Genomic DNA, 22,683 nt, shown 5'->3' with positions numbered 1-22,683 from the left:
TGTGTGAATTGGACCATTTTCCTCTCCTGCATTCGAAATGTAACTAGTACTTTTGGGTGTCAGGGAAAATGTATGGGTGTAAAAAGTACATATTTTCTTTAGGAATGTAGTGGAGTGAAAGAAGTTGTCAAAAATACAAATAGTAAATCACAGATACCAAAAAAAACAACTACTTAAGTAGTACTTCAAAGTATTTTTACTTAGTTACTTTACTCCACTGCATAGTATATACACAAGTCACACAAATACATTTTCATATAAAAGCCATACTGATGTCGGTACAAAACTGTTAGTGGCTCTCTTGGTTTCAAGAGGTAAAGACCTGAGTCTGCATGCTGATGGCAGTACTGTATATTCATTGTCCAGTGGGTGTTAGATCCAAAATGATTGTTTTTACCCTCTTACGTGTGCAGTCTTTGTAAATGTCTCAGAGAGCCTTTTGGGCCCTCCCTATAATCTTACCACTGACCTGCACAACTCTCTGTAGGCTAGGGTATTCTGACTTGCCCATGAGGGAGCCAAATCAGGCAACTACACTAAATGTTAAGATGGGCTCAATAAAACATCTGTAAAAGGACTGTAAAACAGATTATAATTCAGCCGTTCTGCACAGGAAGCACGTTTTATTAGATGAAGCATCAGAAAACCAGCTTAATTAATAATCCATGGGAGAAGGTTACAACTGGACAGACAGGTCTGAAAACAAAATTTTGCCCTTAACGCCACGGTACGTCATGCACAGTAGACTTGAAACAATTGTAGATATTTTAGATGGAATAGGTAGGTGTACTGTAAGCCTTTCCCTCCTCCTGGACAAGAGTCGTTGTCAGACCAGGCCTTCTCTGATATTTTCTGTTTAACCAAACCCTTACTGGTAAAGTGAGGACTCGGACACAAGGTTGGTTTACTTCAGTAGTCTTGGTTTTATTTGGTCAGGTTGAGAAGAACTACAGCCCTAGCAGGCTAAAAGAACAAGGACAGAACCTGCCCAAACACACACACGCATAAATCAGCGAATCACAGAGAAGACACCTCCAAGTTGTGGACAGGATCACTCCATCTTTCTGTGTGTTTCGAACTCAAACACCTATTTCTTACAAGCATTGCTTTGTCGATCTCAACTAAGCAACGTCACTGCACATTCCTTAAAAATAGATCCAGCAAAACTATATTGGATTACTGAAATACTGCACACTATGGTTCACAAAGGAAGAATTTCTGAAACTGTTCATAAGTGCTGATTCTCTTGAAACAAGGTAGGTTTCAGACAGTGGGCTTTGATATTAAACAGGTATTGAACAGAGAACAGACATACAACTTACAGGAACATCTATAAGCATGCAGTCAGACTTTTTATTGAGAGAAAAAACACAGCATGCACGGGCATGGAACACACACGCACGGGCATGGAACACACACGCACGGGCATGGAACACACACGCACGGGCATGGAACACACACGCACGGGCATGGAACACACACCACACACACACGCAGGGGAGATGAGGCATTTGTATCTGCTGGCGAGTTCGTTAAAGCCGAGGTGCCATTATTTGACAATAAGGTAACGATCTCTTAAAAGACTGTACAGTCGCAGTCAGACAAACAGAGGGTCGTCATTATTGGGCCATGCTGCAAAGTTGGAAGGAAGAAAAAATCTGATTTTAAACACCAACCCTAATTGTAACCTTATGCCTAACCCTAATAAAATGTTGCTGATATAGCAATTTTCACTTTGCAGTATGACCATCTAGTGAAAACACCAGTGGAGTGACAAGTGCTGATGACCTGGGGTCAGGGGCCAGATGAGGTCACACATTAGATGACAGAGAAATGGATGCCATGTTTGTTCAGGCGCTCCACCAGCGTGGTTCTGGCAAAGGTTGCTCCTGGGGTGTACACACCACCCCTAAAAAAGAGACAGAGGGAGAGAGGGACAGAGAGAAAGAAAATGCATCAGATGTAATACAGTACCCCTGGTTGTGTGTGTGTGTGTGTGTGTGTGTGTGTGTGTGTAACTCACTTCTTGGGGAGGGCTGTGGGTTCGTTCAGGATGGTGATAGCAGCCTGTACCATGGCGATGGGCGTGGCCACGTAGCCTGCCTCTGAAACAGGGAGAGAAGCATTGTGTTAACCCCAGCAGCAGCCGCAGGTTAGGTGGAGTAGGGGTTAATAAATAGTCCTTGGACTAGTGTGTTTGTGCAGCAGAGGTTAGGGAGTGTGTGTGTTTAAGTACCTGGTCCTTGGACTAGTGTGCGGATCTTAGCGTTGGGTCGTCCCTGGCTGGGGTCCTGTCCCTCAGTGTAGCCCTCTCCATAGAATGCAAACTGGAAAGACGAACCCTCCATCTGAGAGACACACAAACACACCAACCACTGACTAGAAGGACCAACCCTCCAGTTGAGTGACACACAAACACACCAATCACTGGCAATTTCAAAAACAAATGAAAGCTCAACATACCAGTAGATGTTACTCATACATTAACAATACACAGGTCTCGAGAGATACATAAAACTGTACCTGCTTTCTGGTTGGTCCATCCTTGGAGAAGAAACCAAAGGAGAAAAACTCTGGAAACTAAATACAGAAGAGAAAGAGAAAGAACATGAGAAGAATAGAGGTTTTCCTTGTGTGTGTGTGTGTGTGTGTGTGTCTGTCTATAACAATGTGTCTGTCAGTGTGTCCTAGTTTACCTTAATCAGCAGGTTTCGCCCGAAGTCGAATTTGACCAGGAACCAGAACATCATCCCGGCAAATAGCATCTTGACGATGTTGGCCACGCCTCCTACTCCTGCATACGCACCATACTGGACCTGGGGTCACACAAAGGTCAAACAGAAGTCTCTCCCACACAGGAGCGGTGAATCCCAAACCACCCCCTCGCCCCTACCAACTCACTCGAAGGGCGCTCCATTGTCACATGTTGCTGACGAAACTGAGGGTGACTTCCAGAGAGTGGCAAGGGGATCAATAAACCAACTTCGGGACACAATCGTTTATTTAAATAATAAAACGAGCATGAAATTCAAATGAACAAAGCCCCCTGTTGTTTTACAAGATATAAACCTCATTAACAGTTAAACCTTTAATTTGGGAGACATTTCATTTGTTACATGTGTCAAGCCTCGAAATCAGACAAACAAATGCACGTGGCATATAATTAGGCACACCTCTCCATTCTTTTGTATTAAATTGCGCAAATGCCAAACATATCGCGGTGCATGTCGGGATAGCACTTTGCTCTTGAGCCTACAACCTTGCTGGCTTGGCCGAAGTGACTATCGGAAGGTTTCATTTGCCACTACACCATGGGTGTCAAACTCATTCCACGGAGGGTTGAGTGTCTGCAGGTTTTTGTTTTTTCCTTTCAATTAAGACCTAAACAACCAGGTGAGAGGAGTTCCTTACTAATTAGTGACCTTAATTCATCAATCAAGTACAAGGGAGGAGAGAAAACCCCCAGACACTCGGCCCCTCTGTGGAATGGGTTTGACATGTGCTCTACACCCTCAATCATTTTCCCTCCCTCAGCTTCGGGATAGTTGTGCATATGGCAGAGGCTCGCGTGAATGTGCAAATGGAGGGGCGAGGGGAAGGGGGTGATTTGGTATTCAGGCGAGGTTCTTAAACATGGACTTCTTAAACAGGCCCCATGTCTCAACCTTACAAATGTTAAACATAAATAAGGCTTACATAAACAAAATGTACTCAATTATCCCTTGTAACGAAGTTTGTAGCACACAGTATACAAGTCATTACTCTGCTACTCTGTCCACACGAGGACATCTGAGAGCAGTTATTAGGACACATTCCATTTCAAAACTAAGTTTGGACATTAGAGCCACAACACAAAATGGCAGATCGCCCAGATCACATTACACTGTTCTCATGACAACGAGAATACACGTTGATCCGTGTCAGTGTGTGAATGTATGTACTGTATTGGGGTGACCTACAGGTGTTTCCTGGTGTTCCTCCAGTAGAAAGCGTTGAGATCTCTTCACCACCGAGGGGTCGGCTCCCATGAACGGGACTGCATACTGCTGAACCTCATTACTGTAGAACAGGGCACTCCTACATACACAATAGAAAGTAACGTTATCCAACATACACACATATGCTCGCGCAAACACACACAGCTCCCTGTACCTGCGTTTGATCTTTGAGCCAACCACAGGGAGAGGTTTGTGTCCAAACTTCTTCCTGAGGCTCCGCAGCTTCCCGCTGTCAGCAAAACCATAGATGGCCGACTTCCATGTACCGTCATTGATAGAACCACCCTAAGACAGACAGAGAGACAACCGAATATCAACAACATTATTAGATACAAGGATGAGGCAGGGATTACAAGGATGAACCCTTTACAGGACAAAGATGATGCCGGGGCAGTGTGAGGGTTTATGGGTAATGGAGTCTTACCTCAGGTCCTGTGCTGGCTGTCAGGAAGCTCTCCACAGCTGTAAGTGTCCCTGTGACGAGATACACAAATGTGACACACAAACACACACAATGGAGAGCACACACATTCACAAACAGCTAAAGTAAACTAATCTCAGGGACACACACACCTTTGAATTGGTCCCTGGTGTAGAGGACTCCCATGTCTGCAGGTATGGAGTCAAAGCCACAAGCCCCCACGATGTACACTCCCTTATCAGCTGCCTGGCTGTTGTAGTTCAACTGCATACTCTCTAGGAACTACACACACACACACGTCTCTGTGTTGGGCTGTTGCAGTGGTAGAGCATGTGATTTTATTCATGCTGTGGAGTAAACAGGCAGGGTAGGCTGAAGCCAGTAATTAAGGATTTAATAGAGGACAGCATGGTGTCCAGCAGCCTTCCCATTTAACCTAGTGGTGTGTGTGTATGTGATATAGCTTCCACCTGCCAAGTCCTGTCCGATCTACAGGAGTGATAGGGTGTAGAGGTCAGGGTTGATTAGGGATTGAGGCCTGGTGAGTGTGTTGTTGCGTTGTCTTACCTGGGGTTCTCCACAAATGTCAATGCAGTGTGCGCTGTTCTCCACGCATGCCTTTACCACAGGCTCGCCCCAGAACCTGTACTACACACACACACACACAGTATTATCATCTAAAATATGCACTAATAAAAACACCTCACCAAAGTGTTTGTCACTACAGTACAATTTGATATATACAGTGCATTCGGAAAGTATTCAGACCCCTTGACTTTTTCCACATTTTGTTACGTTACAGCCTTATTCTAAAATGAATTAAATTAATGTTTTTCCTCATCAATCTACACACAATACCCCATAATGACTAAGCGAAAACAGGTTATACATTTTTGCACATTTATTAAAGATACCAGAAATACCTTATTTACATAAGTACTCAGACCCTTTGCTATGAGACTCGAAATTGAGCTCAGGTGCATCCTGTTTCCATTGATCATCCTTGAGATGTTTCTACAACTTGATTGGAGTCCACCTGTGGTAAATTCAATTGATTGGACATGATTTGGAAAGGCACACACCTGTCTATATAAAGTCCCACAGTTGACAATGCATGTCAAAGCAAAAACCAAGCCATGAGGTCGAAGGAATTGTCCGTAGAACTCCGAGACAGGATTGTGTCTGGGGAAGGGTACCAAAAAATGTCTGCAGCATTGAAGATTCCCAAGAACACAGTGGCCTCCATCACTTTTAAAATGGAAGAAGTTTGGAACCACCAAGACTCTTCCTAGAGCAGGCCGCCCAGCCAAACTAAGCAATCGGTGAAGAAGGGCCTTGGTCAGGGAGATGACCAAGAACCCGATGGTCACTCTGACAGAGCTCCAGAGTTCCTCTGTGGAGATGGGAGAACCTTCCAGAAGGATAACCATCTCTTTTTTACTTAACACTTATTTTTCTTAAAACTGCATTGTTGGTTAAGGGCTTGTAAGTAAGCATTTCACTGTACAGTTGTGGTCAAAAGTTTTGAGAATGACACAAGTATTGGTCTTCACAAAGTTTGCTGCTTCAGTGGTTTTAGATATTTTTGTCAGATGTTACTATGGTATACTGAAGTATAATTACAAGCATTCCATAAGTGTCAATGGATTTTATTGACAATTACATTAAGTTTATGCAAAAAGTCAATATTTGCAGTGTTGACCCTTCTTTTTCAAGACCTCTGCAATCCGCCCTGGCATGCTGTCAATTAACTTCTGGGCCACATCCTGACTGATGGCAGCCCATTCTTGCAGAATCAATGCTTGGAGTTTGTCAGAATTTGTGGGGTTTTGTTTGTCCACCCGCCTCTTGAGGATTGACCACAAGTTCTCAATGGGATTAAGGTCTGGGGAGTTTCCTGGCCATGGACCCAAAAATGACTTTACCCCAGTCCTCAGCAGTCCAATCCCTGTGGTCACTGCTGGACCATGCCACCTCATGTTAGTCACAGGTATCCATTTTCTCTGGACTGGCTAATCGTGTGTGTGTGTGTGTGTGTGTGTGTGTGTGTGTGTGTGTGTGTGTATGTGTGCTGACCTACAGTACAAGGTGCACTGGTGATCGCCACCATCATCATTGCAGGTGTTTCACAAGCTGCGAGGTCATGTCCTCACTACAATCAGACCACTATCTGCAGCCCCATGGCACAACAGGAGGGCAGAGTGGTGATCAGGACTGACATCAAAACACTCTTCCATAATAATATCTGAATTCTAACACAATGGAAGAGGCAGCACTGATATCCCTCTTCATTTCTGACAATCAGACTCATTGTGTCTCTGCAGTATTTACAGTGTGTGTGTGGCATCTCCACAGTCAGTACTTACTGGCCCCACACAGTTGAGAACAATAACAGCCTGTTTGCACATGGCAGCCAGAGAATCAGGCTCTCCCACATCAGCCACGATGACTTCCACCGCAGTCCTCAGCTCCGGCTTACCTGAAACACACAGCAGAGGAGTCAGTCATTTCACCTATTTACAAATACAACACACTTCATTATGTGTTGAACAAACTACAACAATGATCTGGCTTAAAATAGCTCAGTGACCAAAAAGTAATTTGGTGGGCCAGTGGGGCTGACCCTTTGTTTGGCAGACCCTGAACTGAATATGCAGCCTATCCTTTACAGTACAAACTTGCTATCTGTTTTCCCCAAGTCTCTGTGTCACTGTTGCCTTCAATCTAGTTCAGATAGAGTCTAAGTACTAAAGTTTGTCACCTCTTGGAAGATTAGTCCGAATGAGGTCTACAAGAGAACCTAATAAAATAAAAATCAGCCGTTTTAATTTTGGTTCAATAAAGTACCTTTGAAGAGCATCAATACATCATCAGTTATCTTTCCTGTGCAGCTTTGCATCAGCCCCCAGTATAAGTTTACATGTTATATGCACTACAGTACTAGCCTACTGTAATTCATGACCAAACATGAACTGTTGTAAATTACGCACCACTGAATGCTGTGCCATATACTTAACATATATTGACATAGCCATAACAGATAGGAAAATACTGCCTGATTGAAATCTCAATGATGGAGGAAAAACATAGGGTCAGTAAACGGATGAACGACTACAAAACAATACAGTCACATTGTACACAAATGCCAAAACTAGGCTATGTGTCTGTTGCATATTCCAAACGAGCCCTCTAAAGTTCCTGCGAATGCATATTATTTAGCCATATAACCCATGACAATTGTTTCTGAAATGTCAACCTGGCCACGGCTATAGAGCAGTAGACTGATGAGGGGGAGAGGTAGACTGAGTCCCCATTGAGAGGCCAGGGGTGGGAAGGTAGAGGCTGTGTCACTGTTGGGGTATGTTCCATCAGCTGTTGGCGAGGGCTCTCCCAGGAGGACAGCAGGAACAAAGAACAGCTCCATTCTCCCTAATCTCAACCCTATTAGAACCCATCCCTTTCCTGGCAAGCCAACCACTCACTAATCTAAAACTAATACTGAATTAAGATTGAATGATTTAAGTGTTGCGTAGAGCATCTTTGTAGAGTGTAAGCTATCTGGTCTAACAACATACAGTGGGGAGAACAAGTATTTGATACACTGCCGATTTTCCAGGTTTTCCTACTTACAAAGCTTACAAACAAAAATCCAGAAAATAACATTGTATGATTTTTTAAGTAATTAATTTGCATTTTATAGCATGACATAAGTATTTGGTACATCAGAAAAGCAGAACTAAATATTTGGTACAGAAACCTGTGTTTGCAATTACAGAGATCATACGTTTCCTGTAGGTCTTGACCAGGTTTGCACACACTGCAGCAGGGATTTTGGCCCACTCCTCCATACAGACCTTCTCCAGATCCTTCAGGTTTCGGGGCTGTCGCAGGGCAATACAGACTTTCAGCTCCCTCCAAACATTTTCTATTGGGTTCAGGTCTGGAGACTGGCTAGGCCACTCCAGGACCTTGAGATGCTTCTTACGGAGCCACTCCTTAGTTGCCCTGGCTGTGTGTTTCGGGTCGTTGTCATGCTGGAAGACCCAGCCACGATCCATCTTCAGTGCTCTTACTGAGGGAAGGATGTTGTTGGCCAAGATCTTGCGATACATGGCCCCATCCATCCTCCCCTCAATACGGTGCAGTCGTCCTGTCCCCTTTGCAGAAAAGCATCCCCAAAGAATGATGTTTCCACCTCCATGCTTCACGGTTGGGATAGTGTTCTTGGGGTTGTACTCATCCTTCTTCTTCCTCCAAACACGGCGAGTGGAGTTTAGACCAAAAAGCTCTATTTTTGTCTCATCAGACCACATGACCTTCTCCCATTCCTCCTCTGGATCATCCATATGGTCATTGCCAAACTTCAGACGGGCCTGGACATGCGCTGGCTTGAGCAGGGGGACCTTGCGTGCGCTGCAGGATTTTAATCCATGACGGCGTAGTGTGTTACTAATGGTTTTCTTTGAGACTGTGGTCCCAGCTCTCTTCAGGTCATTGACCAGGTCCTGGCGTGTAGTTCTGGGCTGATCCCTCACCTTCCTCATGATCATTGATGCCCCACGTGGTGAGATCTTGCATGGAGCCCCAGACCGAGGGTGATTGACCATCATCTTGAACTTCTTCCATTTTCTAATAATTGCGCCAACAGTTGTTGCCTTCTCACCAAGCTGCTTGCCTATTGTCCTGTAGCTCATCCCAGCCTTGTGCAGGTCTACAATTTTATCCCTGATGTTCTTACACAGCTCTCTGGTCTTGGCCATTGTGGAGAGGTTGGAGTCCGTTTGATTGAGTGTGTGGACAGGTGTATTTTATACAGGTAACGAGTTCAAACAGGTGCAGTTAATACAGGAAATGAGTGGAGAACAGGAGGGCTTCTTGAAGAAAAACTAACAGGTCTGTGAGAGCTGGAATTCTTACTGGTTGGTAGGTGATCAAATACTTATGTCATGCAATAAAATGCAAATTAATTACTTAAAAATCATACAATGTGATTTTCTGGATTTTTGTTTTAGATTCTGTCTCTCACAGTTGAAGTGTACCTATGATAAAAATTACAGACCTCTACATGCTTTGTAAGTAGGAAAACCTGCAAAATCGGCAGTGTATCAAATACTTGTTCTCCCCACTGTATCTTCCCAGCTACTACAACTACTGAAACACATCACATTTACATTTTAGTCATTTAGCAGACGTTCTTATCCAGAGCAACTTACAGAAGTGACTAACATTCCTTATGTCTGTGCACTTGAGATTTATATTTTTTTCTAAGCCTATGGCACACTGACTGCAATGAAAGTGCAGAACATCCTTGGTCAAAACACTTGGTTACATGATAACTGATACAGTGACTCCTTGTTCCAAGTTAGATCAGGTGAGTTTGCTGGCTGGCACGACACAGTAAACTCATTATAGATACAGTGTGTGACACCCAGCTAGCTAACTTTCTTGAATCCCTCTGTGAAATCCAATTACAATACACAATGGTGTCAGTCAGCTAACTAGACCAAATATTCTCTCTGGCTCGACATATATATCCAGCGTTAACAAATTCAATATGTAACAAACTGTATTAGCTAGTTTGCTAAGGTTATCTGTCAATGAAGCCAGTACGTACCGAGGGCTCCGGCGGCCTGCTCTAGAACTTTGTCCAGTTTCTGTCTGCTTCTCCCGGCCACAGCCCATTTCAGCGTCCCGTTCGGGCCCTCCGACACGATCCTGGCCACCTCTTCAACCACGAACTGCCCGGTGAAACCCGAAGCCCCGAAAATAACAATGTGATAGGGTCTGCTAGAGGAGGTATCCACCTTCGCCATAGTTACAACTAGCTAGTTATACTCAAGGAAACACAGCACAAGTGGCGAGAACAGGAATAGACGTAATCCAAGAAACGTGCTCGTATATGTCAGATGGCAAAACTGTGACTTCCGTAGTCTGATGCTCCGTCGACGCACTGATCTGATCACGATATGGAACTTAAACACCGCTGATGCAAATAGGCTACATGCACTAAGCGTTTTATTGATGCTAGTTTAAAGACAGCTTTTTGTATTTGAAATAAACATGTTATTTGATCTCATTAACGCGTTAAAATAAATAACCAATTGAAACGGTGAGATCTAAAAGTAGGCGTGGCTATACACATTTTGGATTAAGATTGGCTCTCTGTGCTGTCAATATCTTATTTTGGATGGTCGCTTGATAGTGACGTAAAATCATCGCCATAATATGCGAGTTGCGAATTCAACGAGGGTCAAGATGCATGTTCAATGTCACTGCATTTTTACAACATTCTGGAATATGTAAGCTGTCCCTAGATGAAAATACGATCCACATCAGGACAAACGACGATATATCTGAGATAAGGTATGCCCAGTTTTGACGCAATTTATCATACTTGCTGTTCAGTTTGACAGATATATCTCTAACGTTAGCCAGCTAGCAATCTAGCTAGCTACTTGCTAAAGTTAGCGTCGCAGTGCATTTTCCATAGTACAAGGCATGCAAGCTAGATAACTATCCAGACCGATGGCCATATCCAAAATGGTTTGGCAGAATAACTTTAAAAATAAACGTTTAGGTTGGTATCTAATGTAGCTAGTTAACGTTACCAAACATTATATAGGTAGCTAGCTAACGTTAACTAGCTGGCTACCTCAGGTTTGTCTAACGTTACATATTTTTAATATATAGCTAGCTAACTTTACTTCCGAAGTTATCGATCCGATTCGATGATAAATCAGATTATTCACCTAACGTCACCATGTATCAAAACAATTATTTTTACGTTGAGAAATAATGGCAAGACACGTGGTGTCGGGCTTGAGTGCAAACTAGCTAGTTACATTCTGTACAGTGTCATATTTCAAGGACATGTTTTGGTTGACAGTACAGTGGTCCCCATCAACTGTAGCGATCATAGACATTTTTTTTCCTAAGCTATAGACACTACTCATAAACTAAGTTCTCATTGAGTGGTGTCTACCCAAACTATTGCATCCAGAATCATAGGTAGGGCTAACCATAGGCACTTATTTAGAGCTCTTTCTAACCTCTGCTTCTTCTTCTTCATTCACAGGCTGTGACCATCATCCCTCCCTCTTGCCATCTGTCTGCCATGTCCACCCAGGCAAGTAAACTGTTTGTGGTGGCGGTGCGGTCTGCATGTTGCCACCCCGGGGCTAGGCCCACCCTGAAGCAGCCTGCCTCTCCCTGTAGCCTCAGGGTCCTGCTCCAGAGACGGGCCTTCAGCCTGGACTCGCTGTCCTCCGGCCCCGGCCGGCCACAGCCCCAACAGGCTAGAACAGACCGGACATCCCCCTCTTCAGCCCCAACCCACAGGAACCTGTCTGCTGTGGCTGTCTCTGTCCAGGTAGAGATACCAGTGGTGTTTATGGACAAGTACATTCCATAACACTGTATCCATAACAACAGCAAACCAGTAGCTCCAGAACTGTGGGAAAGCTACTGGGTTTGTGTTGTTTATGTTAACAATGTCTTATTGGTATTGCACAACAGAACATCGACATTACCATGGTGATTAAAACACAACATTTCAGGTAATAACACATCAAAGGGATTGCTCAGTCAGTCAATCAATCAAATGTATTTTATGTAGCCCCTTTTACAAAAGCAGTTGTCACAAACTGCTTTACAGATACCCCACCTAAAACCCTACAAAGCAATGCCGAGGCAGAAGTACAGTTGCTAGGAAAAACTCCCTAGAAGGCAGGAACCTCGGAAGAAACCTAGAGGGGTGGGGGGGCACGAGCTCTGGGGACCCATGTAAACCTTTTTAATTTCCATATGTACTAGGAAGCTATGTGTTTTGTTTCTTGGGCTCCAGGAATGTGACTGAAAAAGTGCCTCAGGCCTTGAAAAATGAAACTGATTGAAAGTATAAGGGTATCGGTAAACATATGCCGTGGTCAAGGCTGCGACGGCGCCAGTGTAATGAGTGGCACTTACTCAGGTGTTCAAAAGCGCATGTCAGACCGAGAGGCTAATGCTTCTTACTAGGGATGTGACAAATGTACAATTTCTCTTAACGTTTAAACTGCCATTTGTTTTTTACATTTAGAATGAGGTGAGTTCACAATTCAGATGTGGTTCTGCGTATGACCTCTAGGGGGCAAAGCAGTTCAATCTACTGCAGTCCTGGCTCCTACCAAGCTACCTACCTACCTGTAGTCACTAGTTGCTACAGTCATAAAGGCAGCAGATTTCTACAATTTCTCTTCTTAAAATTGGATTTTAAACCTAAGCACACTGTTAACTGTATGCCAACCCCTAACCTAAATTAAGACCAAAATACAATTTTTGTTTTCATTAATTTTTACGAGATAGCCAATTTTGACTTTGTGGCTGTGGTAACTAGCAACATCAGAGAAACGAGAGTAGTGCTTCAAATACAGCAGTTCTGCAACATCTTTAATTGAGCCTCTCATTCTCCTTAATTGCCATCCTCAACACATTACAGAAAGAGATGAACTGTATAGGACGCTCTGGGGACAGGTCGTCTGGATACTGGACAGCCAATAAATTGGCAGATGCAAACAGATTATCATCTTTAACGGATAACAGTTCTCGGTTTGAGTTGTGTGGTTGCAATATCAACAGTCCCTTATCTCTGGTATATCTTGGCATGCATCATTCAAGACTGAGTTGAAATTGTGTGCAGCGCAATGGACATAATAATGCCATTCTCAGGAAAGTCTATCTGAGTTGGCAATACTCCGTTTAGAAAACAGTCGGGCCTGCAACCTGGACCTACAGGTTGTGGCAAAAACATTTGCACACAAAAAAGGAGGACTTCAGGGGAGTCTCAAGTTGGATTTAATTGAATTTACCTTGAATATTGCAGACCAATTGTGTAGGCTATTAGTCAGACAAAACCCGCAGAGTAGTGGCTGAATTAATCCACAAACCGACTACTTTTTTCCACAATTGTTAGGCTATCTGATATATCATTTGATTAAAAGTTACTAAATACGGTATGTAGCTATAGATAGTAGGCTACACTGCATAATGAAACAATCCCTAGTAAGCTAGTGTTTTGAGGGTGGACTTGCTGTATTATTTGGTATTAATAGACTGGTTTTACGCACAACTTTCTATCCAAGCTGGGAGAGCGCACGAGGACAGCTCATGTCATGCAGGTTCAGGTACAATCTGCAGTGTTTACATTTCCAACTTGAATTACTGAACAAGTAAATACATTATTGCCAGCAGTCTAAAAATGGCAGCATTGCGACACCTTGTATAGATTCGTGAAATGTTATGCTTAACTTGAGAAAATGGCAACAAAATAGGCCTACCAATAAACATTTATTCATTAGCTTAAGCAAAGCTATACATATCCTGGCACCACAGAAAGCCTATCATTGATTCAGTAGACATGCAGCCGCATAGACTTGTCACAATTTCAGCACCACGGACAGCGAGCAGTATAGTCTGTACTTTGTGAGTGGCTGTCTGGCTGACACATAGTTTTTATTTAGGGGGGAGGCAAACAGCGACCTTGCTGGGGTTCAGAGAAACTGCGTTATGCCAGTGGTGGCCAGTCCTGGGTAGACATTATTATTTTTTTGAATGAAGGAGGGAAGATGAAAGGGGGCGAGAGAAGAGGAGAATGTTTGTTAACGTGTCTGTCGTGTGTGTTTAGGACCAGAGTCGCCCGCTGTGCAGGTATGACTTCCTGGACCTAGGGGAGGTAGAGGAGAACACTCAGAGGGCTCAGCTCTGTAGAACCATCAGAAGGTTCATCATAGAGCCAGCCCTGGCCAAACTGGTCACACACCACCTAGGACCTGACCTGGAGGACAGCAAGGCCGCTATATTTGAATGTAACCCAGGTACGTGGTGTCTGTGTGTTCTATGTCCTTTGGGACTTGTGTTGTCTGTAACAATGGGGGAGGTTGTGTGTATGTGTGTGTGTATGTGTGGGTGGTCAGTAACAATGGGAGAGGTTGTGTGTGTGTGTGTGTGGTCAGTAACAATGGGAGTGTTCATTAGAGTGTGTGTCTCAGGCCCAGGGGTGTTGACTCGGACTCTGCTGAATGCTGGAGCTCAGAGAGTGGTGGCGCTAGAGGGCGACAAGTCCTTCCTACCTGACCTGCAGGTGAGTTTACAGAGCCTTTTAGGGCCAGGGTCGTTTTCAGTAGGAGAGTTAAATGTCTTACATCTTCATTGTACCAACATTCTGGCATGTGTCTAGGCTCTGGAGAGTCGTCTGGATGGTCAGCTGGAGGTGGTCCACTGTGATTTCTTCAAGCTGGACCCTATGGGCAGAGGCAGCATGAGACCTCCGGCCATGTACTCTGACAAACTGTTCACTGACCTGGGCATATCAGAGGCAAACTGGACCGATGGTGAGACACACACACACACACACACGAAAAAGACATACAAAGACACATCATCAGACTCAGAATCACCTTTATTTGCCAAGTACATTTATACCAGGAATTTGACCTGGTGAAAACGTGCTGACCACAATAAACAGGATAGTTTATTCTATCTGTTTTTCCGTGTTTATGAACGTTTTTTTGTGTGTGTAGAGGTTCCAGTGAAGGTGGTTGGCATGTTCCCCCAGCGCGTTGAGAGGAGTCAGCTGTGGAAGTTGGTGTATGTTCTGTTTGATCGGCTCTCCATCTACCGTTACGGACGAGTAGAGCTCAACCTGTTCATCAGCGAGAAGGAATACCTGGTGAGTGCGCACAGACACACACAGACTCATTGAGAGCAAATGTAGTGGTGTTTTAACGATGGTGTGAATGGGTTTTGTTCTTTCACTCCCATAGAAACTGATGGCTAAGCCAGGGGACATGTTGAACTACAGAGCCTTTGGAGCTTTATGGCAGATAGCATGCCACATCGAACTGCTACACAAGGTGAGCGGGAAGGGAGGACCGGAAATAAGGGGGAGGGAAGTAAGTAGATATACCTGGTGGAAAGAAGGGGGAGAGGGAAGTTAGTAAAGGTAGAACTGGAGGAATGGAAAGTGAAAGAGGTGAGAGAATGTCAGTCCTATGTCCTTGACCAGGGAGACAGCAAAGCCATTAAAGTATTTCCCTCCACTCCTGTCGACAACAAGCAGATGTCACAGAGCTTTGACAGTGGCTCTACTAACAGATGCTCTTCTCTGTGTGTTCTCTTTCAGGAGCCGTGGGCATCGTTTGTGACCTCTTCTAAGTACAAGCTGGCCATTCCAAAGAGCAGAGTAAGGATTCACTGTTCTACCAACATCATAATGGGACATTCACTTGGTCAGATCCTCCTGTGTTTGAATATACGGTGAAAGACAATAAGTCATGTAGTGTTATTAACGTGGTGCATATTGGAGACTTATTACAAATGTCAGAGAAAACAACTGCTAATTCTGCTCTTCTGTGTGTGTTACATGTTATTATGATCGTTGCTATTGAATTAGTCTTCTATAAAGTGCGCTGTAACGGCCTAGCTATAACCATTAGAAAAGACACACAAGGCCTGAAGCCTGTCGTTTCCCCCTCCGTCCTTCAGCTTCCTAATGACAACCTGTGCCTGGTGCGAATGACACCTCGCAAGGACCTGTTCTCCTCCTCGCTGACCCCCTCCAATGCAGCCACCCTGGTCATGATGGTCAAACAATGTTTGGCCAAGAGGAAGGCCCGGCTAGTAGACCGGCTCAAGTGAGTGGAACGCGCGTGCACACACACGTGGAGACATGGATACATACAGTGAGGGGGAAAAAAGTATTTGATCCCCTGCTGATTTTGTACGTTTGCCCACTGACAAAGATCAGTCTATAATTTTAATGGTAGGTTTATTTGAACAGTGAGAGACAGAATAACAACAAATAAATCCAGAAAAACGCATGTCAAAAATGTTATAAATTGATTTTAATGAGGGAAATAAGTATTTGACCCCCTCTCAATCAGAAAGATTTCTGGCTCCCAGGAGTGCTCCTAATCTCAGCTTGTTACCTGTATAAAAGACACCTGTCCACAGAAGCAATCAATCAATCAGATTTCAAACTCTCCATCATGGCCAAGACCAAAGAGCTCTCCAAGGATGTCAGGGACAAGATTGTAGACCTACACAAGGCTGGAATGGGCTACAAGACCATCGCCAAGCAGCTTGGTGAGAAGGTGACAACAGTTGGTGCGATTATTCGCAAATGGAAGAAACACAAAATAACTGTCAATCTCCCTCGGCCTGGGGTTCCATGCAAGATCTCACCTCGTGGAGTTGCAATGGTCATGAGAACGGTGAGGAATCAGCCCAGAACTACACGGGAGGATCTTGTCAATGATCAAGGCAGCTGGGACCATAGTCAACAAGAAAACAATTGGTAACACACTACGCCGTGAAGGACTGAAATCCTGCAGCGCCCGCAAGGTCCCCCTGCTCAAGAAAGCACATATACAGGGCCATCTGAAGTTTGCCAATGAACATCTGAATGATTCAGAGGAGAACTGGGTGAAAGTGTTGTGGTCAGATGAGACCAAAATCGAGCTCTTTGGCATCAACTCAACTCGCCGTGTTTGGAGGAGGAGGAATGCTGCCTATGACCCCAAGAACACCGTCAAACATGGAGGTGGAAACATTATGCTTTGGGGGTGTTTTTCTGCTAAGGGGACAGGACAACTTCACCGCATCAAAGGGACGATGGACGGGACCATGTACCGTCAAATCTTGGGTGAGAACCTCCTTCCCTCAGCCAGGGCATTGAAAATGGGTCGCGGATGGGTATTCCAGCATGACAATGTCCCAAAACACATGGCCAAGGCAACAAAGGAGTGGCTCAAAAAGAAGCACATTAAGGTCCTGGAGTGGCCTAGCCAGTCTCCAGACCTTAATCCCATAGAAAATCTGTGGAGGGAGCTGAAGGTTCGAGTTGCCAAACGTCAGCTTCGAAACCTTAATGACTTGGAGAAGATCTGCAAAGAGGAGTGGGACAAAATCCCTCCTGAGATGTGTGCAAACCTGGTGGCCAACTACAAGAAACGTCTGACCTCTGTGATTGCCAACAAGGGTTTTGCCACCAAGTACTAAGTCATGTTTTGCAGAGTGCTCAAATACTTATTTCCCTCATTAAAATGCAAATCAATTTATAACATTTTTGATGTGTTTTTCTGTTTTTTGTTGTTGTTATTCTGTCTCTCTCTGTTCAAATAAACCTACCATTAAAATTATAGACAGATCATGTCTTTGTCAGTGGGCAAACTTACAAAATCAGCAGGGGATCAAATACTTTTTTTCCCTCACTGTACACATATGATCTTGCACAGACCGTTTCAAGTGAGCGCTGTACAAACTTAAATATTATCCTTGTTGGCCACATTGATAATAAAGTCCGCTCACTCTCTGTCTCCGTCTCTCTGCCTCTCACCCTCATTCTCTGTCCCAGTATGTGGAGTCCAGACAGTGGTCCTAAGCTACTGAAGGAGATGGGGATGCAGGAGGATGTACTGACGGGCCATGTCTACCCAGAGGAGTACAAACGGCTGTTTGAACTGGTGGATAAGTCCCAGGAGTTCACCCAGAGCTGGCTGTATGAGGAGGTACTGGAGAACACCCTGAAGGAGGGCTGGATGTAGACACACAGCGCCACCACTAGGACTGGAGGGGTAGTGCAGCCAGGACTGACAAACTGGCTGTCAGAGGCTACAATTCTAGATACACCCAAGTTGTTGGACTGTTGAACCACTCCCCACGTCATTTTAGGGTTGTCCTGAGATGATGTTGAGTTTGGTATTTAACCTTTTTTTAAAGGGGCAACAGTGTTTGGACTGAGCTCTATGTGAGTGCTGTCCAGTCGAGCCGAAGAGTTGACTGGTGAAAGGCTGCTGATCCTACCCACCATAGGCCGTTTTCTCTAGGGTTGGTTATGAGTAGCAGCAGAAAGGTTACTTTCTGCAAGGTTATAATGAGTCAAGATGTATTTAAACCAATCACATTTTGTCACTGTTATTCATGGGTTTTTAATACTGTAGTTTTTTTTTGCTAACACAGCACATTAAATGAACTGGGTCATACTAGTATGTGTTGCCTGAACCCAATGTTGAATTGCATTGAATATTACATCGGGAAGAAATTAGCGTTTGAATCAGGAAAGTTTCCTCTCATGACCGCTACAAGCCAGAATGTTGAATTAAATGATATTTTAAAGTACTTCACCGGTTGTTCATGCGGTTGGTCCTTTTGGAGGAAGGAATGTGAGACAATATATCCACAGGAAAGTATGATTACATCAACTTTTCAAAGCGCTTGTAGTGCCTTCAGATTTATATCATTTGAAGTATGCGCAGAACCATGTGAAGACGTGCACGAGCTTGGCAAGTATGCATGCATTTGTATCTTGTGCGCATGCTTCAGGTAAGAACTCTGAAAGCAATAGCAGCACTTTGAAAAGTTGATGTAATTTTACTTTCCTGTGGATATACTGTCTCGCATTCCTACCTGCAAAAGTACCAACTGCACGGACAACCAGTAGAGTATATTAAAATAACATTTTATTCAACATTCTGGCTTGTAGAGGTCGTGAGAGGAAATGTTCCTGACTCAAACGCTCGTTTCTGCCCGACATAGAATTCAATGCAATTGAACATCAGGTTTCCAGGCAATCATATGTGCTGACTGGTTTCTACCGCTTGTATTGTTTTGTGTATAGGTAACTTTAGTGTACATGCAATACCATGTCTACATGTATTGACCGTTCATTCAATTAAATGTACAGTTTGTGGGTATTGGGGCCTCTTCTAAATGGTAAGTACTAAATGTCTGACAGGTTCAATCACGCATGGTCAGTCAGTGCCATTCTGTATTCACTGATCGTCGTCATATGCCTTAGCATTCCAGCTGGAAAAAGATAGTACATCAAAACTCCTATTGAGTCGTTTCATGCTATAACCATTGGAGGAAATGTAATTATCAAAATAAATATTTTGAATTCTACTGGTCGACTGTTGTTTCAAAGGTTATTTATTTAAAATGTATGCATAATTGGTGTGCATTGCGTGTTGCAAATCATGACTGTGGGAGTCTGTGTGCATTGTTTGTCGAGAATGCTGTTTAGAAACAGAACTAGTATTGTCATTGTTTTTGACAAACTGTTTATCCACGCAATAAAGCAAGTGTTTTCCTCTAGAAAACCCGAAATATCTAAAAAGAAATTGGAAAATGACATTTGACCTGCACATACATTAGTACATCTGATGCTTGACCTCGTCGTATTTGTAGCTACACTATATGACAGCATGATGGCGCCAAACCACTGCAAAAGCTGTCCACCGACAGGAAAGCGTCTGATTGTGAATGAATCCCCCGGATAGGTATCAGGAAGATACCGGCAAACAAATATCAGTGTCAATGTTCGGTTCAGCACCCTGCATACTGAATACAAGACAATAAATTAATTCAATCGTAAGTAGCTAGCTAACACTAGTTATGGCCGTGTTTTAGAAGACGACGACTTGTATCAAAGCGCACCGAAAAACCATACAGGTGCTAGTTTGACAGCCAGACAGGTGTGTATGTAACTAGCTAAGTTAGCTAGCTAGGTGACAGCTAATTAACATGTGTGTTAATCATTAATAGACGTACTCATGTATTCTATATATTTTTATATTTCATATAGAATTTTGCAATAACACGGGACCTTACTAGCTAGCAATGTGTATAGTAGGTACAGTGGGGCCCCGTGTAGCTCAGTTGGTAGAGCATGGCGCTTGCAACGCCAGGTTTGTGCGTTCGATTCCCACGGGGGGCCAGTATGAAAAAAAAAAATGTATGCACTCACTAACTGTAAGTCGCTCTGGATAAGAGCGTCTGCTAAATGACTTAAAATGTACAGTAACGTTAGCTTCAAGCTACCTATCGCTGTCTAAGGGTAGCTTGTTATGCTAGCCAAGTAAACCCATTGACAAGCCAGTGAATAACACTAATCACAACTTGAGCTAAAACCAGCTCGAGCGTATCGCATCGGTGTAACATTAGCTAGCATTGGCAGGACAATTATGTCTGCATTGTAACCCTAGCCGTAAGGAAGATTTTTCCAATAGGTGTGTATTGTAGCAAATTTTATGACTGACTGATAGGTTGTCTACTCTAGAACATTGTGCGCCAGTCTGATGACAGTTCTGCCTACAAGAAACAGCTGATGCATCATGATATTATTATGATGTTTGTCACCATCCTCAACTGGCAGTTTAGTACATGACAACAGTAGCTAAGTGATTGAATGTGTCAGAGAGAAGACCCTTGTTCCTGTTCTCTGGGTGAGGACCAGTGTAGTTTAATTTTATGAGAGGAATACATAACTGTTTTATGTCCTCCAGGTAGACTCTCAGTTACGCATACAGCATCTGTGTAGAGCAGGGGTGTCAAACTCATTTTAGCTCAGGGGCCACATGGAGGAAAATCTATTCCCAAGTGGGCCGGACCGGAAAAATCATGGTATATATAACTTAAAAACAACAACTTCAGATTGTTTTCTTTGTTTTAATACGATCAACATACAACATAAAGCTGGAGCCTGAGGACAGTGTGTCCAAAATAGTACAAGCACAACATCACTATTAATCATAAAACACGTCAAGTTTATTTGAAAATTCTAAAGAAAAAGAACACACAAACACACAATGCCTCAGTGATTAACAGAACTGTTTCACAGATCACAGAACTATATCAGGGTGTCATTTCTCAGGCAGAAATGTAGATAAAAATAATGAAATCCTGTTCCCCAAACAAGTGCAAGAACCACAGAGTCAAGAATAGGTTAAATATACAAATAAAATAAAATCAATTAAAAACAATAGCATATCAACATAAAAACATATAAACATAAATCTGAAAGAGTTGCTCAAACTCCCGTAACAGTCCAGTTATTTTATCTTTGAACCGCTTCATGTCTGCCACATGTTGGGTCGCGCACACATTTTTCAGACAGGGGAAGTGAGCTGCATCACCACCGGCAAGTTGCGTCTCCCACAATGACAGCTTCAACTTGAAAGAACGTATGCTGTCATAATACTGCGTGACAACTTTGTTGCGCCCTTGCAGCTGTTTGTTCAAGTTATTCAGGTGCTCTGTAACATCCACCATAAATGCAAGGTCCGGCATCCATTCTGCGGAATGAAATTCTAACACTGGTTTGCCCTTTTCTTCCATGAACTGTTCAATTTCTTCTCGTAAATCAAAGAAACGCCTCAGCACAGCACCTCGGCTTAACCATCTTACCTCAGTGTGGTATGGCAGGCCATAGATGTGGTCTTTCTCTCTGAGAAGGCTGTCAAACTGACGGTGATTCAGGCTTCTGGATCGGATGAAATTAACAGTTTGGATGACCACCTTCATGACGTTATCCATCTTTAATGACTTGCAACACAAAGCCTCCTGGTGCAAAATACAGTGAAAAGTCAAAAAATCACGTCCTCCATTTGCAGATTGCACTTTCTCTCTGAACTTTGTCACAACGCCTGCTTTTTTCCCGATCATTGAGGGCGCACCATCTGTAGCCAGGCTGACAGCGCGGGACCAGTCCACTCCGACCCTGTCCAGCGCGCCGACGAGTGCGGTAAAAATATCAGCTGCTGTCGTTGTATCTGTCATCGGCACCAACTCCACGAACTCCTCGGTGACGGTCAATGTGTCATCAACTCCGCGGATGAAAAAATGGCCAGTTGTGCAACATCTGTAATGTCCGTGCTTTCATCAATTGCAACCGAAAACGCAATAAATGACTTTACTTTTTGCTTCAACTGGCTGTCCAAATCCACTGAAAGATCGGAAATCCTGTCTGCAACTGTGTTTCTTGTCAGGCTGATATTTGCAAAAGCCTGCCGCTTTTCAGGGCACACAATCTCTGCTGCCTTCATCATGCATGTTTTTACAAATTCACCCTCACTTAATGGTTTTGAAGCCACTGCGATTTCATTAGCAATGAGGTAGCTAGCTTTCACTGCAGCGTCACTGATGTCTCGGCTGTGAGTAAACACAGACTGCTGTTTCTTCAGACCCGCCAACAGTTCATTCACCTTCTCTCATCTCCGCTGTCCTTGAAAGTTGTCATATTTGTCGGCATGAAGACTCACATAGTGGCGACGAAGGTTATATTCTTTCAGCACTGCAACATGCTCTGAACACACCAAACATACAGCTTTCCCATTCAATTCCGTGATTAAATAGGATGACCATTTTTCTTGGAACACTCTGCACTCTGCGTCCACTTTTCTCTTTTTTGACAGAGACATATTGGGGCAATGAGGGTGCCAAAGCACATAA

General features: G+C 43.7%; 2 protein-coding genes across 2 annotated transcripts; one reads left to right on the top strand and one right to left on the bottom strand.

The window, feature by feature from the left end:
* Positions 1 to 899: 899 nt before the first annotated feature.
* LOC311145704 (saccharopine dehydrogenase-like oxidoreductase) lies at positions 900 to 10,514 on the bottom strand. Its single transcript, XM_084181967.1, has 12 exons — positions 10,034 to 10,514; positions 6,786 to 6,898; positions 4,987 to 5,067; positions 4,572 to 4,701; positions 4,423 to 4,472; positions 4,153 to 4,283; positions 3,960 to 4,077; positions 2,697 to 2,816; positions 2,524 to 2,580; positions 2,237 to 2,348; positions 2,024 to 2,105; positions 900 to 1,909 (listed from the first exon to the last, which is right to left on the bottom strand). The coding sequence occupies exons 1-12, from the start codon at positions 10,230 to 10,232 to the stop codon at positions 1,819 to 1,821; spliced, it is 1,284 nt and encodes a 427-aa protein (XP_084038093.1). The 5' UTR covers positions 10,233 to 10,514; the 3' UTR covers positions 900 to 1,818.
* Positions 10,515 to 10,639: 125 nt separating this feature from the next.
* On the top strand, positions 10,640 to 19,356 carry tfb2m (transcription factor B2, mitochondrial). The gene is made up of 10 exons (XM_084181853.1): positions 10,640 to 10,782; positions 11,495 to 11,788; positions 14,081 to 14,270; positions 14,445 to 14,536; positions 14,633 to 14,786; positions 14,976 to 15,124; positions 15,219 to 15,308; positions 15,578 to 15,637; positions 15,940 to 16,088; positions 17,810 to 19,356. Exons 2-10 carry the CDS (start codon positions 11,534 to 11,536, stop codon positions 17,997 to 17,999), a joined length of 1,329 nt encoding a protein of 442 aa, XP_084037979.1. The 5' UTR covers positions 10,640 to 10,782; positions 11,495 to 11,533; the 3' UTR covers positions 18,000 to 19,356.
* Positions 19,357 to 22,683: the final 3,327 nt, after the last annotated feature.

This window comes from Coregonus lavaretus, assembly GCF_964263955.1.
Source record: "Coregonus lavaretus genome assembly, chromosome: 18".
Lineage (NCBI taxonomy): Eukaryota > Metazoa > Chordata > Actinopteri > Salmoniformes > Salmonidae > Coregonus > Coregonus lavaretus.
Note: the sequence above shows the minus strand (reverse complement) of the source record. Positions and strands in the feature narration are given on the sequence as shown.

Coding starts and splice junctions, on each gene's coding strand:
- LOC311145704 (XM_084181967.1), bottom strand. CDS start 10,232: ATGGCGAAGGTGGATACCTCCTCTAGCAGACCCTATCACATTGTTATT. Junction 6,899..10,033: donor GCAGGCCGCCGGAGCCCTCG/GTACGTACTGGC, acceptor TGTGTGTTTCAG/GTAAGCCGGAGCTGAGGACT. Junction 4,078..4,152: donor GGCTCAAAGATCAAACGCAG/GTACAGGGAGCT, acceptor TTGTGTATGTAG/GAGTGCCCTGTTCTACAGTA.
- tfb2m (XM_084181853.1), top strand. CDS start 11,534: ATGTCCACCCAGGCAAGTAAACTGTTTGTGGTGGCGGTGCGGTCTGCA. Junction 11,789..14,080: donor CTGTGGCTGTCTCTGTCCAG/GTAGAGATACCA, acceptor GTGTGTGTTTAG/GACCAGAGTCGCCCGCTGTG. Junction 15,125..15,218: donor TCAGCGAGAAGGAATACCTG/GTGAGTGCGCAC, acceptor TCACTCCCATAG/AAACTGATGGCTAAGCCAGG.